This window comes from Rattus norvegicus, chromosome 8 (genome assembly GCF_036323735.1).
Source record: "Rattus norvegicus strain BN/NHsdMcwi chromosome 8, GRCr8, whole genome shotgun sequence".
Classification (NCBI taxonomy): Eukaryota; Metazoa; Chordata; class Mammalia; order Rodentia; family Muridae; genus Rattus; species Rattus norvegicus.
The window spans coordinates 81,030,022-81,054,126 of record NC_086026.1 but is presented as its reverse complement, the minus strand read 5'-3'; the positions used below and the strand labels follow the sequence as shown (position 1 = coordinate 81,054,126).

Sequence of the window (24,105 nt, the reverse complement as noted above, 5' to 3'; positions counted from 1 at the left end):
ACACAGCCAGTTGCTCTTGACCACTTCCTTTGTTGACTTTAAATAGCAGACAAACATATAAAGTCACATGAAAAAAATGAATGCAGTTGTACTTAAGTATTCCAAAATACCAAATATCGCGATTTAATGCAGTGTCCTTTTTTTATTTTTTACCTTCTCAAGACTGCTGTCTTGTTTAGTTCAATAGTTGGGGGGGGGGGGTGCAGGGGGCAGCTAGAGGACAGCAACCTTGGCTGTCATTCCTAGAAGGACTACCTACCTTTTTTGAGTCAGGATTTCCCACTAGCAGGAAATGCAGCAAGTAAATTAGGCTGGCTGGCCAGCGAGCCCAGGGGCCTTCCTGTCCCTACATCTCCAGAGTTGGGATGGTAGGCATGTCCTGTGATGCCCAGCTTTTTACCATTACTGACCTGTTCCTAGCTGTGTGTTTGTGACAACTGACACCAATAAACACCCTCCCATCCAACTGATGTGTGACTGATGATTCTGCACTGTCCTTCTGTGGGGATCTGGGGTCCTAAGTGAGCTGATTCTCACTTTATTATTCTAAGCATAGAAGTATTAGAGACAGGCATATAATTAATACATAGTAAGCTACATTGCTTTAGAAAAGCTTTCTAGGTTAAAAGTCGATCACATTTCTTACATATCTTAAGATCATCCTACTTTTCTATTATAAAATTATCTATTATAATAGCAGCATCTAATATCACTCCTTATACACTATATATTAATGTTGCCTTTGAATGACACGAGCACAAGGCATTTGATTATTTCATCCTCTACTTAAGCAATCTTCTGTTGCTATAGCAAAATGCCTTCTTTTGGTTTTGTTTTTTGTTTGTTGTTTGTTTGGTTGGTTTGGTTTGATTTTTTTGTTGGTAGTGGTGTTTTTGTTTCTTTTTTGTTGTTTGCTTGTTTGTTTTTGTTTGTTTTTCATGATAGGGTTTCTTTGTGTGGCCCTGGCTATCCTGGAACTAGCTCTGTAGACCAGGCTGGCTTCAAACTCATACAGATCTGCCTCCGCCTCTCTATCCTATAGGTCACTAACTGAAGAGCTTTGGTTCTTACACCACTTGGTTCGGTAGTGTCCTTAGGTCGGTGGGAAGTGCACGTGGTATCCCAGAGTTAACTGTGTGCACCTGTATACATCTGAGTTCTTCACTCCACAGGACCACGTAAGACTCAGGCAGGTTCAACCTGCTGTTGCTTGTAGCTGAGGATAGCTATGAATGCTCCCTTAAAGCATTATGAGCACTGGGGAGAAAGCTCACTTAGGAAAGTAGTGACCTGGCAAACAGGAGGAGACAACTTAATCCCCAGAACCCATGAAGCAGGCAGGCAGTGGTGCCCCACCCGAGACAGGTGATTCCTAGGGTTCCCATCCAGAAACCTAGTTTACTTAGTGAGCTCCAAGCTCATGAGAGAGTGTTTCTCAAAAGACAAGGTGGATAGGCTTGAGGAAGGACAGCTGAAGTGGATCTCTCACCTACACACCTACACACACACACACACACACACACACACACACACACACACACATACACACATGCATGTGACTGCACATACATGAACACACGCAAAATTGAGATTTATTTTGTGATTTTATATTTGGTCACTCAATGCCGTAGTTCTCAATCTTGAACTTTACAGATGACAGTGTTGGGATGTAATTTTAAAAGGTGCATGATTCTGATGGGACCAGATTCTGACCCAGATTTCCTCATTATCTGTGTATGCTGAGCAGATCATTCCGCTCACAGCTTAGACTCACAGCTTTTAAAGAGGCAGGAGGAAGGAGAGGACTCATATCATATCTGAGACTGCTTTTATTTTTAATATTTGAAAGCTTGCTGCTCCTCCCCCACCTCCAAAAACTGCATCAAGACATTAGACAAGCAGTCCAGACTTGATGAATGCACAGACATGCAGGCAAACACTCATACACATAAAATAAAAGTGAATAAGTCTTTAAAAGAATATCCTATGGTCTGGAGAGATGACTCAGTGGTTAAGAGCACTGACTGCTCTTCCAGAGGTCCTGAGTTCAATTCCCAGCAACCACATGGGGGCTCACAACCATCTATAATGGGATCTGATGCCCTCTTCTGGTGTGTCTGAAAACAGCTACAGTGTACTCATATGCATAAAATAAATAAATCTCTAAAAATGTCCTAAAATAAAATTAGAGGCGTGGTCTTCAGCGAGTGGCTAAGCCCTCTGGACTAGGCTAAGCCTGCTGGCTAAATTCTGTGTTTTTTCCTTGCTGAAACTCTTGAATTTCTGGTGATAGTTAAGAGTGACAAGAAATGAATCCAAAGTCTGGTTTGTATCCATCCTGTCGTTAACATACACAGTGCAGGGCACATGCCTCTCTTGTGTCTGTGGGACACTTCTAAGACTCCCATTAGGTCTCCTGGGTGGCACTGTGGCTGCAGCATGGCTCTCCTCATACATTTTATTGGGCGTGTACTTATCTTGGTATCTGATTCAGATCCTGGCCACTGGCTTCCCTGAGCCAGAGGGGAGCTGGGAGAGGAGGTCACTATGGCCTGTGTGTGTGTGTGTGTGTGTGTGTGTGTGTGTGTGTGTGTGTGTTCCTTTCCCCCACGTGCCCAAGTTCATCCTTCTTGGAAGACTTACAAGCCTCCCTGTCTACACAGTGGTATTCATTACACATACAAACACAAGGTGGTAGTGTTTAAAAGCAGGAGAAGCAGACATCACCCCCTCAGTCCCAGAAGCTTCTATAGAGTGCAGTCCTGGTGACAGACTGAGCTGTTCAATCATTTCACTTATTTTTATTGTTCTTTACAACTTAGTACAGCAATGTTACGAACAGGCATAGTTAATACACAGTAAGCTACGTGCCTTAGAAATGCTTCCTAGTTCAAAAGTCAACAAAATGCTAACACATCTTACAGTCACCATACTTTTCTATCACACGATGACTTCAGATTATTTCCTACTCTTTTCTCCTTGAGGCAGGGCCTCATGTAGCCCAGGATGGCCTCAAACTCGTGTAGCTGAGGATGGTCTTGAACTGATTTCCTGTCTCTGTCCCCAGTGTACTGTGATCGGAGGTTTGTGCTGGGTTTTAATTTTGCTGCCTTTGTTTTCCTCACCTTTTCTGTGGTTCAGGCGGTAGCATTAGGCCCTTAACAACTGGCACACACGAGTGCGCACACACACACACACACACACACACACACACACACTCACATACAGGTGCATGCATGTACCTGTCAGACATCTTCCTCCAGTTCCCCCACTGCCTCTTATGTTTTAAGACAGGGATTTTCAGTGATCCTGGAGATCCTTGGATCTCCCTTAACAACTGGCACACACGCGTGCGCACACACACACACACACACACACACTCACATACAGGTGCATGCATGTACCTGTCAGACATCTTCCTCCAGTTCCCCCACTGCCTCTTATGTTTTAAGACAGGGATTTTCAGTGATCCTGGAGATCCTTGGATCTCACTGACTCACAGGATTAGTTGTCTGATGAGCCCCCAAGCTTCTCCCATATCTGTTTCCTAGCATTGGCCTTCAACATGTGGGTTCTGGGCACCAAACTCAGGTCTTCTTCCTGGCAAGCAAATACTTCACCCACTGAGCCAGCCCTAGCTTCTTTTAATTGGATAATTTATATTAATGTACCTTTAGATGTATTGATTCCTTCCTTTACCATCTCTATGCTTTCCCTAAGTCTACCTAAGATTATTATTAATAATTATCATTGCTAATACTAATAATATGTTAATATTGTATTATACTATATAAAGTATATAAATATGATGTATAGCATATTTATATAATACACATAAATATTATAATTAATATTAATTAATGACAATAATAATAACAATAAGAATAAATGTTATACTTCTGTATTCTAAAATTTACGGTTGAACCTTACATGGTTCTTTATTTTTCTTTACTAGTTCATTACCTGTGAGCATATTTTTCCATTATCTCTTGATCATAATTATGGTAGAAACATTCAAATCCTCACCTGCAAAGTCTAGCACCTGGGTGGCATCAGGACTGTTGTCTGTCCATCACAGGTCCCCTAAGAACGGGTCACATCTTGCTGATTTTTCCCATGTGATGTGACTTTGGATTCTAAACCAGGCATTGTGAACCTTTTAACACGGAGACTGTAGATCAGAGGTTCTCAACCTGTGGGTATTGACCTCGTGATCTTTTCACAAGTTTTGCCTTAGACCATCAGAAAACACAGGTATTTACAGTACAATTCAAGCAGTAGCAGAATTACAGTTATGAAGTATTAACAAAAATAATTTTATGGTTGGGGGTTAACACAGCATAAGGAACTTTAATAAAGGGTGGCAGCATTAGGAAGGCTGAGAACCACTGACTTTGATTCTGTCTCATTGTTCTAAAAAGGCAGTGAGGACCTTCCCCTTAAAAGCGAATGAATTTGCCTCAGTTCACTTCCTTACCATTCCGATTCATACTTCTTTTAGTTCACACCTCATGGGCAGGCTCCACAGGTCTACTGGAGACCCCCACTGAATCCAGAGCACAACCTGGGGGACCCCTACTCTGGTTCTCATCTTCCCATTTGTTTCATTGCCTTGGTGGTTTAAGGTTCCCTTTCTTGGCCCAAAGGGTGTCGGTTCTCCTAGAGTTGAAGTTGCCAGTGGTTGTGAAGCTGTCCAACATGGGCAGTCTCCTCCTTTGCTTTCTCTAACTCTCTCTAGTGACTGCATTCCCTCTCCTGACTCTGATATTTCTCCTTCTGGGTTCACTCTAATACTTTGTGGATTTTTTTGTAATGGTATCACATTGTTGCTAGTTTTCCTCAGTTCTCTGTACCATAGCAAGACTGAGATTGGCAGGGATGCACATTGTTCTGTATTCCCTTCTCTGGCCACTGCCTTCCCCTACACTGTCCAATATACAGAAGATACATACTATTTAAAATTGATCTCATTCAGTGTTCATGGTATTAATTCTTAACTTCTGTATTTTTGTGGGCATTTGTTACTATACACGGAATGCCCATGAAATTAAAACATTTTGGGGCCACTTGTTCACCTTTCCCTGCATGGCAGTCCAGGCAAATTTCCATCTCTTATGCCCCCGATGATATATCTTCACCCTGGTTAACCCATGAAACCTTCAGGATTAACGTTTCTGCACTAGAGAAGAACAGGCCATAGGGGCTGGGGTCGCTAGCAAGAAAGACCTCTTTTTCCTTTCTCTTTCCTCATAACTAGGAGAGTCCAGAAGAGTGTGCCCTGGCAGGGTAGGACTGTAGGTCTGTCATAGCTCATCAGTTGCTGGGGCATGGTGAGTACATGGTCTTTCTTTATACCATTTCCATGTCTCAGAACCTCATGCAGACCAAGGTTTTACACAACAGCTCCTTGGCATTGCTCATTCAGAGGGGGCTACTGAGTGACAACCCACATCCTTAAACCAAATAACCCTGTCATCTTGCAGACTTGTAACCCTGTTGCATTGCATCTCGTAGACTTGGAGTGACAGACAGTAGTTAGCTGCCTATGTGGGTGTAAGAACCATACTTGAGTCTTCTGTAAGAGCAGATGATACTCTTAACCGGAGATCCAACTTTCCAGCTCCTTCCATAGGATTTAAACTTCCATGTGGCTTCAGCTCAGCTCAAACTTAAAAAGAGAGAGAGAGAAATGCTGTGATTTTTTTCTGATTATTTTTTAAAGCTCATTGTATTTATTTCTACATTTATTCAGTAAATTTTATCTTATATGTTACTCATCAAGTTTCAGTAATCCATCCAAGACAATAGATAGGGCCTTTATTGTTTTAAAATTGAATCTATTATTATTAAAAATATGTAAAAGAATTTGTTTAAAAAATCAATTAAGGAACTGGGAAGTCGGCTCAGCAGTTAAGAGCTCTCACTGCTCTTGCAGAGGACTTGGGTTTGGTTCCCAGCGCCCACGTCAGACAGTTCACTGCTGCCCATAACTTCAGCTCTGGGGGATCTAACACCCTTTGGAGGCCAGAAGAGGGTGCTGGACCCCTGGACCTAGAAAGGAGCCAAGCCAGCATCCTCGTCCTCAGCTTTCTTGCCCGTTTGTCCTTAATTTTCCCCATGAGGCACTTTTCCAATTCCTGGGCATCTAATCATAGCTTATGCAATGTTTGGCTCCAGCTTTAAAAATAAAAACCATGAGAAGTATACAGAATGCTAATTTTAATCCCAAGGAGCTCGTTCTAGTTTATGTGTTTGAGATTCTGAATTTTTCCACACCTATGAAATACTAATTATTCAGTTATAGAGGCATTTCCCACTAAATTAAATTAATAGACTTACTCATTTTATAGCTTAGTAGGGGAGTGTTAAAAGTTGACTTGCACCTTATTTATAATGCCAAAAATGTGATAAATATCTAACTACCCATCGTATAAGACTGATTAAATAAATACTGTACATCCGTACAATGGGATACTGTGATTCGGTTAACATAGTTTGGTGACATAAAAAGAAAACTAGTAAATTTGGAGAGATATCTATAACACATTGATGTGTGTGTGTGTGCACACGTGCGTGCACGTGTGTGCATGTGATGTTCACAAACATGCAACAGATCTCATATGCAGAACTTGTAGGAGTCAGTTCCCTCCTTTTACCATGTGGTTCCCGGGGTTCAAAGTCAGGTCAGCAGCCTTGGTCACAGTCACTATTACACACTGAGCCATCTCATTGTCCCTACAACAAATTGTTGATTGGAAAAAAAAAACATATAATGCTGTAGCATAGCCAGCATGTTAATGCGCAACTTGATGTGCACATGTGCACACATGGAGAGCTTTGCGTAATAATGGAAGTGAGGTGTTTCTTCAACATCAACTCTAAGGCACACTCTGTGATGGAGGTCAGTGCTTCAGACTGGATTTACTAAATCTACTTCCTTCTCCATTCTAGAATAACGAACTACAAAGCAGGTTGGACTATTTGACAGAAACCCAGCCCAAGACTGAAGTGGAAACGAGAGAAATTGGAGTGGGCTGTGATCTTCTACCCAGGTATTTAGGAATTTCCTGTTTTTCTGACCAAAAAAAAACCCTTCTTTGACTTAAGAAAAATATTTTCCTGGGCTGTGATGAACAGAATCGAATTCTCCCTTTGAAAAGTGCAGCTCTAAAGCTAAGTGGTGACTCTGAGTAGGCAGAAGAATTATGTGGAGGAGACAGGGAAGGAGAAACTGAGGAAGCCATGGCTATCAGGTACTGCATGCCTGTCCTTGTTCATTCATTCATTCATTCATTCATTCATTCATTCACTCACTCACTCATTCATTCATTCTGTACACTGTTCCAAACAGTTAGGTTACAGGGAGAAATAAGATTTATTCCCACCTGAGAGTAGAGTATGGAGGAGGGACAGGATATAGGAAGACATCAATAACCATGTTAGAGGGTGTGCTGGACACCTTAAAAGGGAACATCCAACGAGGAACAAAATTCATCTTTTCCTTAGTACCATTACTGAGTAAGTTCAAACGTCTGGTTTGAATCTGGTTCATCATAATGATCTTAGACTGTGTGCTGGCTAGTTTTCTTTTTTCCTTTATCTCATGCTGGCTGTCAACTTGACATAAGCTAATGTCATCTGGAGTCTGAGTTGAGAAAATGCCTTCAGAAGAGCTGGCAGTAGGCAAGCTAGTTGGGCATTTTCTTAATTAGTGATTGATGGGGACACGGGGAGCCCAGTCCATTGTGGGTGGGGCCATCCCTGGGCTCACAGTCCTAGGTTCTCTAAGAAAGCAGGCTGAGCAAGCCATGGAGAGCAAGCCAGTAAGCAGCACTCCTCCACAGCCTCTGCATTAGCTCCTACCTCCAGATTCTTGACCTGTTTGAGTTTCTATCCTGACTTCCTTTGATGATCAACAGTACTATAGAAGCGTAAGCCAAACAAACCCTTTCCTGCTTGGTCAACTACAAATGATAACCCTAAGACAGACTGTAATCCTGCCTTTGATTGTCCAGCTTCATTACTAAGCTGACTGTTTATCCTTCAGCTCCTGCCCACATGGAGGTCTGTGCCCTGCTGAGTGAAAGTTGAATCTGTGATTTTAGTGTCCTGCTTCCAACTGAAACAAACTTGCCACGGCTAGGTGCTCAATTGTGTTCAGCCCAGACGTGAAATAATACGGTTGCTGATGCCGTATGGCTTGTGATTAAGGTCGTCAGAGTCGTGAACTGCCAAGCCCTGGTATCATGAGAACAAGAAAGGACTCTTGCTATAGGCGTGCACACTTGCATGGGTCGTGCAGTGATCCAGAAAAGGTGTCAGATCCTGGGATCTTTAATAGTAGCATCTGCTGGGAAGGAGTGACCAGCCGATTGCCCAGCTGGGATGGGGATTGCCTGCGCCTGGTCCTGTTAACCACCTGTAGCCTGGTGTCTGAAGTTCTTTCTATGCTGAGGCCTTGGCCTCCCAGTCTTAAAAGTCAGTGGCTTTACTGAGTCTCCAGCATCACTAACGTGGTACGGTGAGACCTCATTTTCCTACTTCTAAATCTGTGACTGATGGGTTCTTTCTGATTAAATCCAGCCATTTGCTATCGTCAGAGGAACTCACTAACAGCATTGTTGAACTTTCTTTGCCAGTTTTCTGATGTCCGGGTAAACAGGCAGTTATACCATTCTAACAGAATTAACAGGAACTGCTTTTTAAAAAAGACAAGGATACATGAAGTAGATTCAGCATCTCATCAGCACAGGACGCGGTTTACTTGACGAAAATATAAGCAAAAGAAATGACTGATTGTATTTGGGGACCCTTTTGAAATATAAGTAATTTGGTCACTTCCCTCTCTCTCAGGCTTTTCAGAAAGCAAGTGTCTCAGCTCATTCTATTTCCTCACATCATAAATCTTGTTTGGCCAAGACGGGCACAAAACCATGTCTGAAACCAATAAATTGTTTGTTTTCTGATTCCCACATTTTGGCTTAAAACAAGCTTTTCAATTTGTACACCCAGGGAGAGCCGGAGGCAAACTTTTATGGCTGCGTTATGAAACCACAAAACAGCTTTCATAATGGAAGTGCTGACAGACCCTTAACTTATGGCCACAGTGAGCCTGGAAGGCATGTCCGAATCGAAAGGCGGCTTTTCCATAAATGTAGCATTTGGGTTTCCCTCAGGATCCATTGTGGCAGTTTAACTGCTTAGGTCAGTCAGCGGAGGAAATGAAAACTACATAACCACATTTCCGAAAGGGCAGAATAATATTTCACCCGTTTCCTCTCAAATATTTATGAAGTGCCTACTATGTGAAAAGCACCCTCAGGTCACAGGGGTGAGGAGACAAGAGCTTCTGAGTGATCCCGAGGCAGGGTTTCCACTTGGCTTCTCACAAAGGCCTTGCCCTGTTGTGGGGGCTTCTGGGGAGGTGGTGGTGGGGGGAGATTACTGAGGTGTTCTCTGGGAAACATCTTCCCTCCCCATAGCCTTCTCAGCTCCAACTAAACTAAGCCAGCACTTAATTTTGAATGTTGGATTCTAAGTAAGTCTGGCTTAAATAGAAGCCTATGGGCAAAACCAGATCGGAGCCCCATAGTCTGGATGAATCCCTACATTCCAAAGGAAGCAAATCTGAAGGTCCAGAGAAAACAGCAACTCTCTTTTCTGGAAGCCGCACAGCCAGGGGGAGACCAGGTTTCTGAGGCTGGGTACAGCCATTTGTACCTGGAAATAACTCAGTAAGTTGAGGGTGGCTGAGCTGGTGAGATTGCTCAGTGGGTAGAGCTGCTTGCCAATAACCCAAGGACATGAGTTTGATCCCTGAGACCCACATTGTGGAAAGAGCCTCTGACCTCCATGTGTACACCTTGGCACCCACATGCCCATACACATATAGACAGGTACAAAGGAAGGAAGAAAAAGAGCCCAAGGCCACCAAGCTGTGTTGTGTGCATCCTGATAAAAGCCTTTTCCTTATGTGGACTTCAAACTCAGACCTAGAAAGTAAAGTCTTCCCTGAGGCTTTCCAGAATATATTTTTTAAAGATTTATTTATTTTATGTATGTGAGTGCACTGTCGCTGTCTTCAAACACACCAGAAGAGGACATCGGATCCCATGACAGATGGTTGTGAGCCACCATGTGGTTGCTGGGAATTGAACTCAGGACCTCTGGAAGAGCAGTCAGTGCTCTTAACCACTGAGCTATCTCTTCAGCCCCAGAATACCTTTATATCTAAATTTTTTACTTATTTGAATTTACTTACTTTATTTCCCTCCTTTTCTTATACATTGGTTTCATTAAGACAGGTGATCATGTAGCTGAGGATTTCTGATCCTGCTGCCTCTACCTTCCAAGGACTGGGCCTGTGGGTGTGAGCTACCATACCCGGCTCAGAATGATTTTTTTATACAGCCTCCTCTACAGTGTTTTTGATCAGAAAGTATTGAATTCAGCCTCAATTACACAGAAGTGGTAATTCACAGAAGTGGTTCTTTCTCCTGCCTCGAATTGCTCAGCAGGGTATGGCGGTAGAACAGTTAGGGCACCTGCGTACCCTGCCGTGCCGGCCGCTGGCTGACTTCAGCCTTGAGCAGGCTGATGGCTCTCTGAAACTTGGACACATTCAGCCATGGAATGGGAAAAAGGACGATAGCTGTGAACCTGCGTTGCTGTGAGGATTAGATGAGAAGACGTAGACAAGTAGGTAACTTAGTAAAACATAGCCAGGAAGGGGCTGGAGGGATGGATGGCTCAGCAGTGCAGAGCACTTACTGCTCTCGCAGAGGGCTGGGTCCTAGCACCCATGTTGGATGTGGCTCACAACCATCTCTAACTCCAGCTCTAAGGACTCCAACAACCACATCCAGCCCCTGCAAATACGGCACCCGTGTGTACAAATTCAGACACAAACACACACAGATCACTTTTTTTAAATAGCCAGCATTACAATGAACTAAACCCCAATGTTGATTCTTATATGTAAAACACACTATATCCAATATAAATGAGTTTGGGTTTACTAAGGTGATTTTGCCAACTTTTATAGGTAGTTATCAACGACTGGTAACCCAGTCAAATATACAGTGCTTCAGTGTGCATGGGCCTCCTCAGTTAAACCCTCCGTGGCTTCGGATCCTCTAGACCCTGTGTAGAGTGGAAGGCTAGGGGAGTACCAGAGCTCTGTCAGCTGAGACACACAGTGATCCTTGTGTGTTCCAGGCGCCGCAGGCTCTCGCCACGGGGAGCAGGAGCCCTCCCACTCACTTCCCACACCTGCAGGGGTCAAATGCTTGCTGCTGCCCCTAGAGTATATAACTCACAAGTAACAAGATCGCATTGACCTCTTCTTTAGTCATAATGGCTCTAACCCCCTCTTCTAAGGTGTGCACCATGCACACTGCCCCCTTTCCTGGCAGCATTGCAAATGCCTTGAGTTGCTCACCCCCCGGACGAGGGTATTAGTTGCCTGATTGCTACTATAATGGACTACCGAGGTGAAGTAGAAAGAGTATTGTATAGACTTAGCTTATTCCAAGATCTTTTGGTGAGGGCACTGCATGGTGAAATAAAAACTGTCTATCCCATGATCCAGGAAGAACAGAAATAGAGTAACTTAGACTAGGGATCCACACCCCCCTGAAGGGTACCCCCCACGGCCACCATGGAATTCCTGTGAGGCCATGCCTCCTATGGGGCCCCACCACCACCTTCTAGCAGTGCCCCATAGGGCCCAGTCCTTTGATTCCTGGAGCTCTTTGGGAAGCGAGCATCCAGACTGTAGAGTCTGGTATTCAGATGATGCTCAATAAGTATTCTTTGGATGAATATGCAAGAGGTGTGTAGCATGTGGGGATTTAGGAAGCTGACCTGTGTTATAAGGATTTGCTCATTTAGCAGAGATCTTAGAAGAAGCCACACTGACTTGTGCTTCGATACTCACATTGGTCAAGCAGCCAGCAGAAGGCTCTGTTCCTTTTCCTAATCACCGTCCCCTAAGACATGCTCAGAAATGGTGCCTGTGGCCTAGGCACTCAATTCACCCTTGTGTGGTACCATCTCCCCATAGCCCTTCCGAGGCAGAACAATGCTTGCTCTTACACAGGATGCTCCTTCCCTAGCTCTCTCATCCTCCTGCTCTGCCCTCCATCTTCTCTCATGGCGCCTCATTCTCCTCAGAGTACCTGCAAAGACTGTACCTGTCCCTAGTATTCCCTTTCCTCCCTGTGGCGGAGCCTTCCTGGGACACAAGCCCTCGTTCCTTATAGCCTCTGGCCTCTGGAGCCCTCCAGCTGGTGTCTGTTTGGTCCTCTAAGGACCATTTCCAGGCTAAGTGTGTCAGCCTGTTCTCCAGAGTCAGCTCTTAGATGCGGCTAAGACGCCTGCTTGTGTGTTAGACCTGGGTCTGTACCTTGGGTCTGCCAGTCGCCTTTTGCGTAGCTTGGAGAAAATTCTGCATTCCTCGAGTCTTCATTTCCTCACCTTGAAAAGGGAAATTTGACTGGGGAAGCTGAGGCAGGAGGATTGAAGTGAGCGCACATAGTGAGACCTGTTTTTAAAACTAAAATCTAAACTAAAGGAAGGGAGGTTTGGCAGTCCGTCCGTTTGGGGAATTTTCTCTGCTTCGAGGGAGGGGGGAAGCACTAGGTTACATATACACATCCCCACCCATAAGTTTCCGATGACAATCCAGAGTTCTTTCCCCTCCACCAGTGAGTTCATTGGGCTTTACTTACAGTGAATGGTTGGGGGCTTACTGATAGAAACATGGGTGACCCCAACCAGCAACACTAGAAAGTCATCACCCAGCATGTGCCATAGCTTCTCCTAAAGCCACAGGAACAGAGCCCCCTTCCCCTAGCTTTCCCAAGCTTGTGTACCCTAGCCCCACCCTAGCCCCATCCCAAGACCCGGAGAGCACTATCAATTAAGGAAGAATTGAATATAGCTGGTTACAAAAAAAAAAGTCTGGATACTGAGGTGAAGGGCCTAAGATCCTCCCTCCCCTCCTGTAAGGAAGGCCAGTCGTCACCCAGCCCAGTTGTGGTGACCCTGTGCCAGCAGGCACAGCTGGAGGTGGCAGCTGTTTGGCTGGGAGGCTATTCTTCACAGCATAAAGCTTGCTACCACGTAGACAGCTAACAAACACAGGGCCCCAGCCCAAGCCCGAGAGTGCTCAGAGTCTGGGTGTTTCCTCCATTTCGCTGTGGCCCCAGGACAGCCATATCTCAGCCATGATTGCTTTGCCCGTGGACTGCTCACCCGTGCTATCACTCACCTTCCTGGCATCCTCAGAAGCCCCCATTCCTTGCTCTCTCCACCCTGATGGATACCCATCTTTCCTCCTTGTATCCAGTTTCCTGTCCCTCCTCTCCTCATCGTCTTTTCATTGCATTTATTTCTAGTGAGCAAGGGTCTCGTCACAGAACAAGAACATGGGGCGTGGCTGTCTGTAGTTCAAGGGTTTTGAACACCTGTCCTTGTTTTTTTTCAGGAATGAGATCAGTTTGAAAAGTATGATACATAGTAATTAGTCATCGAGAACAAATTAAGGTCATCTGGCCTCCGAACGCAGAAAAAAATAAAAAGGAGAGAGAAAAATGAGACTTTTTTCTTTCACCCCTTAATGAATTGCAACCTGGTTTCCAGTAAACTCTATTATCTCTCTCTTTTTTTAAATTTAGATTTACATTTTTTAAGAATTTATATATATATATACATATATATATATATATATAGTGTGTGTGTGTGTGTGTGTGTGTGTGTGTGTGTGTGTGTGTGTATCTAGCTGATTTGACACAACAGAAGAGGACATCAGATTCCTGTATAAATGGTTGTGAGCCATCATGTGGTTGCTGGGAGTTGAACTCAGAACCTCTGGAAGAGCAGTTGTTGCTCTTAACCACTGAGCCATCTCTCCAGCCCCCACCCCCTTTTAACTTTTTGGATAGACCTATCTTATTTTATGATGTTTTGCCTGCATATGTGTGTACCATATGCATGCTTAGTACCTGGAGGCCAGAAGAGGGCATAAGATGCCCTGGAACTGTAGTTGGTGGTTGTGAGTTACCATGTAGGCACTGGGAACTGAGCCTGGGTGTTCTGCGTGAGCAGCTAGTGCTCTTAACTGCCAAGCCATCTCTCCACCCCCCTCAGTTATATCTTAGTAGGTACAATTTGGTGACAGATATTTCCATGACCATTAGTACCCTGCACATAGTAAGTGCTTTAAAGGCTTGCATCAAAATATAAAGTAGACCTTTGCCAAAGCTTTGGTGTTTTGCTTTTCTTTTCTTTTTTTGGTTCTGTTAGTGCCCTCAGCCTCTGGGGAAACTGCTTCTCTGTGGATTCATAAAAGGCTAGCAGGACCCCAGTTATGTTTCAGCAAACAGGCAAATTTTGGTTCCGTGACTGAAATGACTTATACTCTTGAAGTCCTATTGCATCCTAGTGAGCAGCTTAATAAAACGCCCCACCCTGCATTTTTGAAAGGTTGGGATGTGAGCGCCTGTTTTTGAAACCCAGAAGGTTCACCTTTATAAATATTTCTGCATTTTATGAGCTTTTAGGATATTGTCACAGGAGACCATTTCTGTTGCATGGAATTTTCATTGGAGTTGGCACACAAGGCCATCTGGTTTCTGCCCCACTAGTCCTCTAACCTGCCTATCCAGGTCACCAGGGACTTCTTGAAGTGCCACACCCTAGGGATTCCTGTATGAGTGCAGCGTCAAACTCACTGGTTTTCATCCTCATGACTGTGTGGACCGGAAGTTACAAGATCAGCCTTTGCCTTTGTGAGTTGCTGATGTCACAAAGATGAGTGAAACACGGTCTTTACCCTCAGAGATATCAGACCTAGCAATGGACACAGATGCAAATTATTTTGATAGGGGACACTGCCACTGCTGTGTCAGAGCCTGGGTAGTGGTGGTTCTCAGTATGCCTGGGGAATGGAATGTATGGAAAAGACACACTGGATTTCTGGGGAGGTGTGAGCAAATGTTGACTTACTTAGATAGGGGACCAATGACAGACCCAAGTAAGGATACCATCAAACTAGAACTTAATGAACCAATGAGTTTTACTGAGGTTACTTACAGGAGCAGAAAAGATTTGCCAAAAGCTACCCTAGCGTAGGTAATGAAAGCTAGAAAGCTGGACCACATTGCAGAGTCTACAATTAACTCATCAGGTTGGAAAGTGTCCTTTCTAGGTAGATCAGTTGATCTGCCTAGAACTTTTTTGCTGCAACTAGCCTGGTCTTCTCCTCCTCCCCTTCTTTTTGTTTTTGTTTTACTTTATTTTGAGATAGAATCTTGCTGTATAGCTCTGTCTGACCTGGAACTTGCTATGTAGACTAGACTGGTCTTAAACTTGTAGAGAGATCTGCCTACCTCTGCCTTCTGAGTGCTGAGATTAAAGGTATACACCAACTCCCCCTGGCTTTGGCTCCTGCTTCTCTCAGAAAGTTTAGCTGATCTATGAGTGTCTTTCAGCTGTCTCTATTGCTTGTATATGCTTGGAGAATGATTGGATTTTGGTCAGTTTCAGGGACATCCTGAACCCTTTGACTTGTTTATTTCCTGAGCTTAAGGAGGTACCTTGCAGGATGGAATGTTTCACCTCTCCCTCAAACATTCCATGGTTTCACTTCCTTTCTCACATCTTGTGTCTAATGAGCTTGCCTCCAAGATGGAAGATTTTAATCATGAAGTAAATTACTATATAACTGGCTCCTAGGGGAGACATGCAATGTGTAAGATCTGACACCCCTGTCCGTCACCCTTCTTATATAGTCCATACCACTTTGTGAATAACTGGACATGGGAAGTTTGTGGCAAGGAAGTAAACTGTTCTGCTTCCTGTGTGTTGGATCATTGTGTTGTTGGGGCAAAATGTGACTGTAGTACCTTCAAGCCTCAGCGACTCACCTCCATATCTATCACAGTTCAAGGCAGGTGGGGCTGGTCCTTACTCTACAGTCAGTCAGGATCCTAGGATTCTTCCATCAATGACTTCCTCGGGCTCTGAAGTCCTCTTGGATCTATCTTCCCCACCCAAGCCCTTACATAAAAGAGAGGAGAAGGTGAACATGTAAGATAATAATATGGTTGTACCATTTAAACCTCAAACAGTATGAATCATTTCTACCCATCAGTAACATGGCCCACCTAATTGCAAAGGAGGCTGGGGAAATGTAGTTTATATATTTGGACAAAATGAACTAGAAGCTAAAGATCAAACAAATTCATTCTCATACTGGAGGCCGAGAAGTCCAAGACCAATGCACCAACACATTCAGTGTCTGGTTAGAACCTGCTTTCTGGTTCATAGACAGCTGCCCTTCCTCTCTCCTCTCTTGGTGCTCTCTGAGCTTTCATGGAAGAACTAATCCTATGCATGAGGTCTCCATCTTCACAGCCTCACTGCTTCCTGACACCATCACTCTAGGGGGTGGGGGAATTTCAGCTCTGAATTTGCAGGGACACAAATATTCAGTCTACATCAAATCCCCATTTATAATGTTTCTGTGAAATATGCAGCTGCATTATTAATCACCCCGTTCTTGGTTTTTGGTGCTGAGTTCTTATCACATGAAACATATGAAGGGTTTTATCTCATTTTCCTTTTTTTCTTGTTCCTCAGCACAACAGGCAGGACTCGTGAAATCGCAGTGCCCTCCAGGAGTTACACCCCGTACACAAGAGTCCTGGAGTTAACCTCAAAGAAGACGCTGACTTAGGTCCTCAGAGACATATGCCTCTTGCAGATGCCAAAGGGTCCTGAAGCCTGTGACTTAAAAGTCTGGAGAGGGTGGTGATTGCTTCCTCAAAGACATGGTGTGACCCAGAATGGGAATCTGAGGATAGCGGAGGCAGGGAGAACAAGCAAGGGCTGGTTCATGAGATTGTATTTCAGACACTGAACTGACCCTGCTACTCACAGCCATCATTTGTTTTCCGTGGATGCTGAAGTCCAGGTTTTACCATCTATTTTCTGTTTTACTCGATTTTGGATTGGAGGGAAAGGGCATTAGTTAAAAATGTTATTTTTGTTACATCATAAAGGTTTTGTTTACCCAAAAAAGTATTAGTAGCAGTATTTCTCCTGCATGGAGAAGCCTGTGCACAAGAAGCATGGGTGCCTGAAGACACTTGACCCTGGAGGGAAAGACTCGCAGCACGCACAGCTCTCTCCTCCAGGGAGAATGAGTGTTGGATTGTGGGAGCCGCCATGTTCAGAGACTGTGTGTGTGCCTGAGTATCTGCTTTCTGATTCACTAATCCCTCATTTCAATGTGTGCCTTATGCCTTGATTGGACCAGCTGAGAACACTCTATTTATTCAAGCTGTGATTCTTTTCTTTCTCACTTAAAAAACAATTGTGTATGTCGTGGCATTTAATCATTTCATGGTTAGCAACAATTGATATTTTTGTTAAATGGATGAGGAGTCCGTTCACGCACACTCTACTTTGATATTAAAACCCACATAACATATATTTAATAAAGTCTATCTATTTTGTTCTAATAATGTCTCTTTTCTATTTCGTCCATGACTATGCAGAAGGGATAGCACTCAGCAGGTCAGGGTGTCAAGGTCATATGCTGCTGATCTTTCATCAGTTGGTTCATAGGAGAAGGGTGAGTTATAAGATTGCATTCCTTTTCAAATCCTGAAATACACTTTGTTAACATACCTTCTGAAAAGAGTAAGATCCATTCGTGATCACAAAAGCGTTAGATCCTCCTTTTTAAAATAACCTTCCGGGCCTGAGGAGATCATTCAGCAGACAAGAGCAACTGCTGCTCTTACAGGGGACCTGGGTCCTGTTCCCTGCATCCACGTGGAAGCTCCAACTGCTCTAACTCCACTTTCAGGGGACCTGATGTGCACACATATACATGTAAAATATAAAATAAATCATTTGAAATTTCCCTTTACAGCCTCCCTTCCTTCACCCAGTTTGGAAAAACCAATTGAACAAAGTAGTCCATTGACTAAATCACCTTGAGTCTGGATAAAGTGGAAAAAAAAGAAGTGCGTGTTCGTTTGTGTGTATGTGCATGTGTGTGTGCACATGTGTGCATCTGTAGATGTTTTTGTGTGTATGTACAAGTATGTGTATATACATATGTGCATGTGCATGTGCGTGTACATGTATGTGCCATGTGCATATGTACACATATGTGTATTGGTATGTGCATACATATGTGCATGCAAGTATGTGTATGTACACACATGTGTTACACAAACCAAAGGACAATATCAAGTATCCTTCCTCAGTACATCTGCCTTGTTGTTTTGTGAGAGAGAATCTCTCATTGGCCTGGGACATGCCAAGTAGGCCAGACTTGCTCCCAGAGAGCCCCAGGGATCGTCTCTTCACCACCATACACAACTCCAGTGCTGGGATTAAAAGTGTATGCCACTACATCCAGTTTCTTTCCATTTTCTTTTCTTCTCTCTCGTCTTCTGTTTCCTTTCCTTCTCCTCCCCTTGCCTTTCTCTCTTCCTTTGTTTTAACATGGATTCCAGGAGATCCACCTCCGATCCTCAGAGTTGTACGGCAAAAACTATTACCCAAAATGTGCACTTTTATAGGCAAATTTGTGTTTAAACTCTGGCTAACAGATCTTCCACGAGTCATAAAAGTTCTGTGAAGGATGTCTCCTCTAACGTGGACAGACACAGCAACTTGCAAGGCTGAGGTAAGTGGAAACGAAGTTCACACTAGAGGCTGGCACAGGCCTGGGCAGTAACTGCTGTCACTCTGAAGGTTTGCTGTAAAGCATTGCTGGCCCCTGTGTGGGTCTCAGGGCTAGCAGGAACCCTGCCCTCTGGAACTTAAGTGATGTCTCCAGCCATCATCAAGACAGCAGAGAGGGAAGCTGGACACACAGGGAGGGGCAGCTCATCCTTGGAACCCAGTGTCCCTGAAGAAACTAGTCCAGAAGAGGATTAAAAGTCAGTTTTAATGAGATCAAAGGCGGCAGTGGAAACCAACTGCAAGCAACTTCACATCCCACTGTCTTCCTCTCTTAAAACAAGCATGAAGAAGAAAGATAGGTGGGCAGGCTGGCGAGAGACAGACAGACAGACAGACAGGTATGTTTAAGGGATCTTTCTGCTGTCAGAGCCTTTATGTTTTTCGTAGATCAACGTGCAGTGAATTGTAATGACTAACCTATCCAGGAAGACTGTTAACAGAGAGTTGCTGCACTGTGCAGACTGAAAAACTGAGAAAAGCTTTTTAGATCCTTGGTTAATGTCACATCTAGGAAGGGCCAGCGAAGTGGCTCGGCAAATAAAGGCACTTGCTAAGTAGGCAAACCTGACAACCCAAGTTTGCTCCTGGTGGCTTGCATCTGTGTTCCAGCACATGTATGGAGAGAAGAGAGGCAGAGAAATGGAAGAATCATCTGGAAGCTTTCAGGCCAGAAAGTCAGGAGTATACAGCAAGCAGAAAGAAAGAGACCCTGTCTCAGAATCAAGGCAGAAAGAGAGAGGTGACCTCAGAAAGTTCCTTTCTCCTCCAACCTCCACATACTCTGTGGCATTCATGGGCCCACAGTTCCCACCAAGAGCATGAGTTATTTGTAGAAGTGGGGAGCAGGGTTCTAATAGCAACACATCAAATTTACTTCACCCGAATGAGGGCTTCAAAGAATAAATGAACTGTATTACGGTGCTATGCATTTCGGTTCTCCCTAGCTTTCTCAGAAACCCACAAGCACATATGACATTTATTTGTTTCCTTTTCAAAATATGGTGTTTAGGAATATAGACTCTGGGGTCTAATTGCCTAAGTGTACTCCCTAAGTGTGTGCCTATGCAAGTCATGTGACTTGCCAGAGCCCCTGTAAAACAGGGCAGAGGCCGTTGCTTCCCACTGGAGTTATTGTGAAGAATCACTAAGATAGCCCTTTGACAGGTCTTAGGGTTGTAGTTGGTACACAGTACGCATGTAATAGATGCCACCAGTATATCTCTCATAAGCATTTTGGCTTCTTGTAGTTAAATTTTACGTGCATATATCATACAGAACCTTCACATTATATTTCTTTTCTTCCTTTTTGAGACAGAGTCTCATGCATCCTAAAGGGCCTTAAACTCTGGTATAGCCAGAGATAACCTTGAACTTCTGATCCTCCTACCTCTGCCTCTCAGTGCTAGGATTACAGATGAGCACCTCCATGCCCAGTTACGCAGTGCTGGGGATGGAACCCCGGGGATTTGTGCATGCTAGAGTTTGTCAACTGAGCCAAATCCCTAACCCTTGGACCACTGTGTCTTTGTAAAAGGATTTGTGTGTGGGTGGTTGTGTGTTAGTATATGTACATATGTGTTTGCAGGCACTGGCAGAGGCCAGAAGAGGGCATCCAGTTTCTTGGATTTAGTCATGAGTTGCCTGCTGTGTGTGCTGGACTCAGCTCCTTATAATTGAGCAGCAAGTGCTCTTAACTGCTGAGCCTTCTCTCCAGCTCAACCATTTTATATATATATATATATATATATATATATATATATATATATATATATATATATATATATATAATATTGGATTCTATTTCATTCAAGCACCATGATCCAATTAACCTCTCCTGTCACATTGGAATTTTAAAGGTTGTCTTTACTCTCTCTTACACAATTCATCTTCTGCACACGTCCTTGGACATTCCCCTAATTGTTTTCTCAGGTTAAATTCCTCAAAGAAGAATTGCCAGTCCTGTCAGTATGCAAGCTTTAAATCTTTCAGCGCACAAGGTCTAATTTGTTCTGTGGAAATTTGTGTTCACCGAAACCCACCAATACTATATGGGTGTGACCTCCTGACCCTCCTGTCGACATTTGCAATGAGAAATGGAGTATATGAAGAGTTTCTTTCTTTTGGCAGACTCGTCTTTCTAAAAGACAGCAAGAAAATCTCCTGCAGGATATTGCCCTTGGATGGATGATTTGATCTCAAGAACTTGGAATTGGGAGGTGTTCTTCCAGGGCCCAGAAAGGCCTCCTTGGCTGACAGGGAAGAAGGGGACTCAGAAGCAGTGAGTAGCCCCTGTGATCAGTACTTGCGGTCCATCGAGGCAGCTCTTTGTTGGAATCTGTCATGGCTGTTTGATAAAATGGTAGGGGTATGTGGGGAAGGAAGACGCCACAAGACACAACAAGAGGTCAAGGAGATTCTAGGGCTAGCCCCACTCCTTTAATGTCTGTTCTTCTGAGATCTAAAGGATCCTACAGTGGTGGGTCAACCACTTCTACAGGTGGGATTCTCAATGATGTAACCACCTTCCATTGGGCTTCCCTTCCCCAAGCATCCCAGCTCTTCACATCACCGGGCTGGGCACTGGAGATTCCAGCAAATGAACTTTCAGGGAACAAGTCACACCCAACCCTTAGCGAGAGGAGACGTGGTCAAGAAAGCAGGCAGGTGAACAGCCATCTTCACCTCAGACCTGAAGATGGGAATTAATCCTGTGGATTCTGTTAGAGAAGAGCAGAGGAGACTGAGATGTGTTTCTAGAAGGAGGTCAGAAACAAGGGGATTAGAACAAAATATCTAATTAGCTAATACCAGGTGTGATATGTTAAAGTACTCAAAGGAGGGCTTTTTTTGTTTTTGTTTTTGTTTTTCCTTTTCTTCCTGCATCCTGGTTTTTCTTCTCTCCCTTCCTTTCTCCTTTTTCGTATAGGTTTCTGGCACAGCTGTTGAGAACACCACTCACTTGACATTGCCTTTCCCTTGCACACTTCTTGAACCTCAGCTGCCAGAGGCCTGAGTTTATTTCTGTGCTCTTGGTCCTGTTATTGAGGCCCATTTGCCTGGACTGGCACCTGATGACAGCAGTTTGTCGCAAGCTATGACGTCTACTCTCCAGTCCTCCCCATTCTAGGTCCTCTGTGTGCTCACACTGATTCCCCAGTCTGTGCATTCTTACAAGGGGGCTGCCAGAATGCCGACACTGCTGGGGCTCACACTAGACGATGGATGGACCACCACAACACCCAGCTCCAACCCTGTCGGACCAGCCTAGGACACGCTCCATGATCAGGCAAGAGCTCAGGGCAGCCTCAGGCTGTCAGGTTTGCTGCTTCCTCATCTGGGAAGCTACCTGAAATACAGCTCTCATCAGGTATGTTGATAACTATATAAGTATAATCTTTGTGGAATTCTGAATAAAATATTATAAAAAAAACCCAATAATTTGTGCCCAAGGGCCATAAAACTGATGTAATTTGAATGCAATAAAATATAAGCAAGCAGCTAACAGCTCTTGTGGGCTTTCTCTTAATTTTTCAACACATACTTCAGAGTTTTAAGATACAGCGTTTACAGCATTCACCTTCCTGAATTAGGGGTGGGGGGGGTGCAGAGAAATAATTAGTAGGCAATTTTTTGGCCCTGGGGCTTTTCTTGTAAATGTTTTTGTTGGCAGGCACACTCTTGAGAACAGGAAGTCAGTCTCTTGTTACAGATTTAAGACTTTTCTGAGCCAAATAACAGAAAACTGGGTTAGTTCCGAAATGAGAGCTGAGGAGGGGGTGGGGTGGGGCAGGAGTCGAGGCGGCTGTCCTGGGCTCTTTCTGGAGATTAATGACATCTCGCAAATATTTTAATTCTCTCTTTTCCTCTTAACTTGGCACCTCCTAAACAAAACACAACCTTGGACCAAAAACAACTTAACCGATCAGTTCGTAGCCCTACCCCAAAATAAAAGATCTTTACGGTACTCACAGATCTATTTTTAAAACTTTTGGAGAGCTGGGGAAAAGAAAATTAGGGTTATCTCGAGTTGACCAGGGTTTCTTACTATTGTTTTGTTTTTCTTTCTTTTTTTTCACCGAATACACCACATAACATTGAAAGTATTAGACCTGGTAGTAAAAATACTGTTTCCACGGTGATAAAGACTTCCACCTTCCTTTGAAATTTTAAAAATAGCTTTTGTTACTGAGTAGAGTGTCAAAGTGAGTTTTATTAATGGGACCAGTGAGTCATTGAGCTGATTGCAAATGCACTGATTGTTCAAAATGGTGAAACTGGGCTTTTGAAAGACCAGGAACTTATTGTTCGATTATAAGGTAAGGGAAGAACTATGTGTGTTAAACTATATCTTTTAAACCATATATAGTAAACTAGGAGAGGAGGGGAGGGACAGAGAGAGGGAGAGAGCACACATGTGCCATGGCATGGGCATGCATGTCAAAGTCAGCTTTTAGTTTTTACCTTTGACCTTGTTGAAGCAGAGTCTCTCTTGTTTCTGCTCTGAGGTGATCGGTCTGGGCTAGCCTGAAAGCCTCAGGAACCTTTCCCAACTCTACCTTCCATCTGGTTGTCCATTCTATATGTTTCATGAACACTACAGAATGGGGCATTTGCAATGACTCTTTTAAAAATTAAAGTATTATTATTATTGGAGCAGGGTGGTGGGTGGGTGGGTGTACATCCTGGACATCACCACAAAGTTGTTTGGTCCTGGGATTGAATTCAGTTTGTTAGGCTTATGTGGCAAGTCCCTTTGCCTGCTGGTCTCTTACGGCGGTCAGTAATAGTTCTTAAAACACAAACGCTTTATAAAACTTTGAGATTTTTGAGGAAAATATCACTTTTCTGTAACAAGTATAAATATTGTGCTGATAGTCTAGAAATTTCCATATTACAGCCTCTCAGAGAAGAAAACATTTCTATGTCCCACTATAGATGCTCACAGGATTTAAGGATTCACAGGTGACCTGGGCCCAAGAGTGAGTGCAGGACGACTTGCCCCACCCCTTGTCTGCCCCCTGGTGGTATGGGTGAGGGAGAGACGCCCCCTTTTGTTCCTCCACCACCTGTGGCAGGCAAGAGAGCTGTGCCCACCCTCAACCCCCACCTCCTCATGAGAGCAAGAGAGCTGGCCCTGCCCCTCAGCAGCTGCAGCAGAGGGGAGAGTGGACTCTGCACCTTGCCTGGGCAGCACAGAAGAGCTGACCTTAGTGGCATAGATGTGGGAGAGCCAGCCCTGAGGGGATGAGAGAATGAGGGCTGGCTCTGCCCCTGCCAGCTGCAGCACTGGGTGAGCTAACAGGAGCAGTGCTGGAGAACCGGATGGTCTTGCAGATC

At 44.1% G+C, this 24,105-nt stretch overlaps 1 protein-coding gene and 1 long non-coding RNA gene across 3 annotated transcripts in view; one reads left to right on the top strand and one right to left on the bottom strand.

Annotated features, from left to right (window-relative positions):
- Positions 1–17,528, top strand: part of Myzap (myocardial zonula adherens protein) — an 87,335-nt gene extending 69,807 nt beyond the window's left edge. Inside the window, exons 12-13 of one of the 2 annotated variants that reach the window (NM_001014211.1) lie at positions 6,952–7,052; positions 16,645–17,528. In NM_001014211.1, the coding sequence (NP_001014233.1) occupies positions 6,952–7,052; positions 16,645–16,741 (198 nt within the window). In that variant the 3' untranslated portion in view covers positions 16,742–17,528. The remainder of the gene's footprint in view (positions 1–6,951; positions 7,053–16,644) is intronic. The other variant, XM_039081753.2, reaches the window with a different exon arrangement.
- On the bottom strand, positions 2,787–18,036 carry LOC120094203 (uncharacterized). The gene is made up of 3 exons (XR_005488297.2): positions 17,698–18,036; positions 15,930–16,062; positions 2,787–5,668 (listed from the first exon to the last, which is right to left on the bottom strand). It is a non-coding gene; the product is annotated as an uncharacterized LOC120094203 (long non-coding RNA).
- Positions 18,037–24,105: the final 6,069 nt, after the last annotated feature.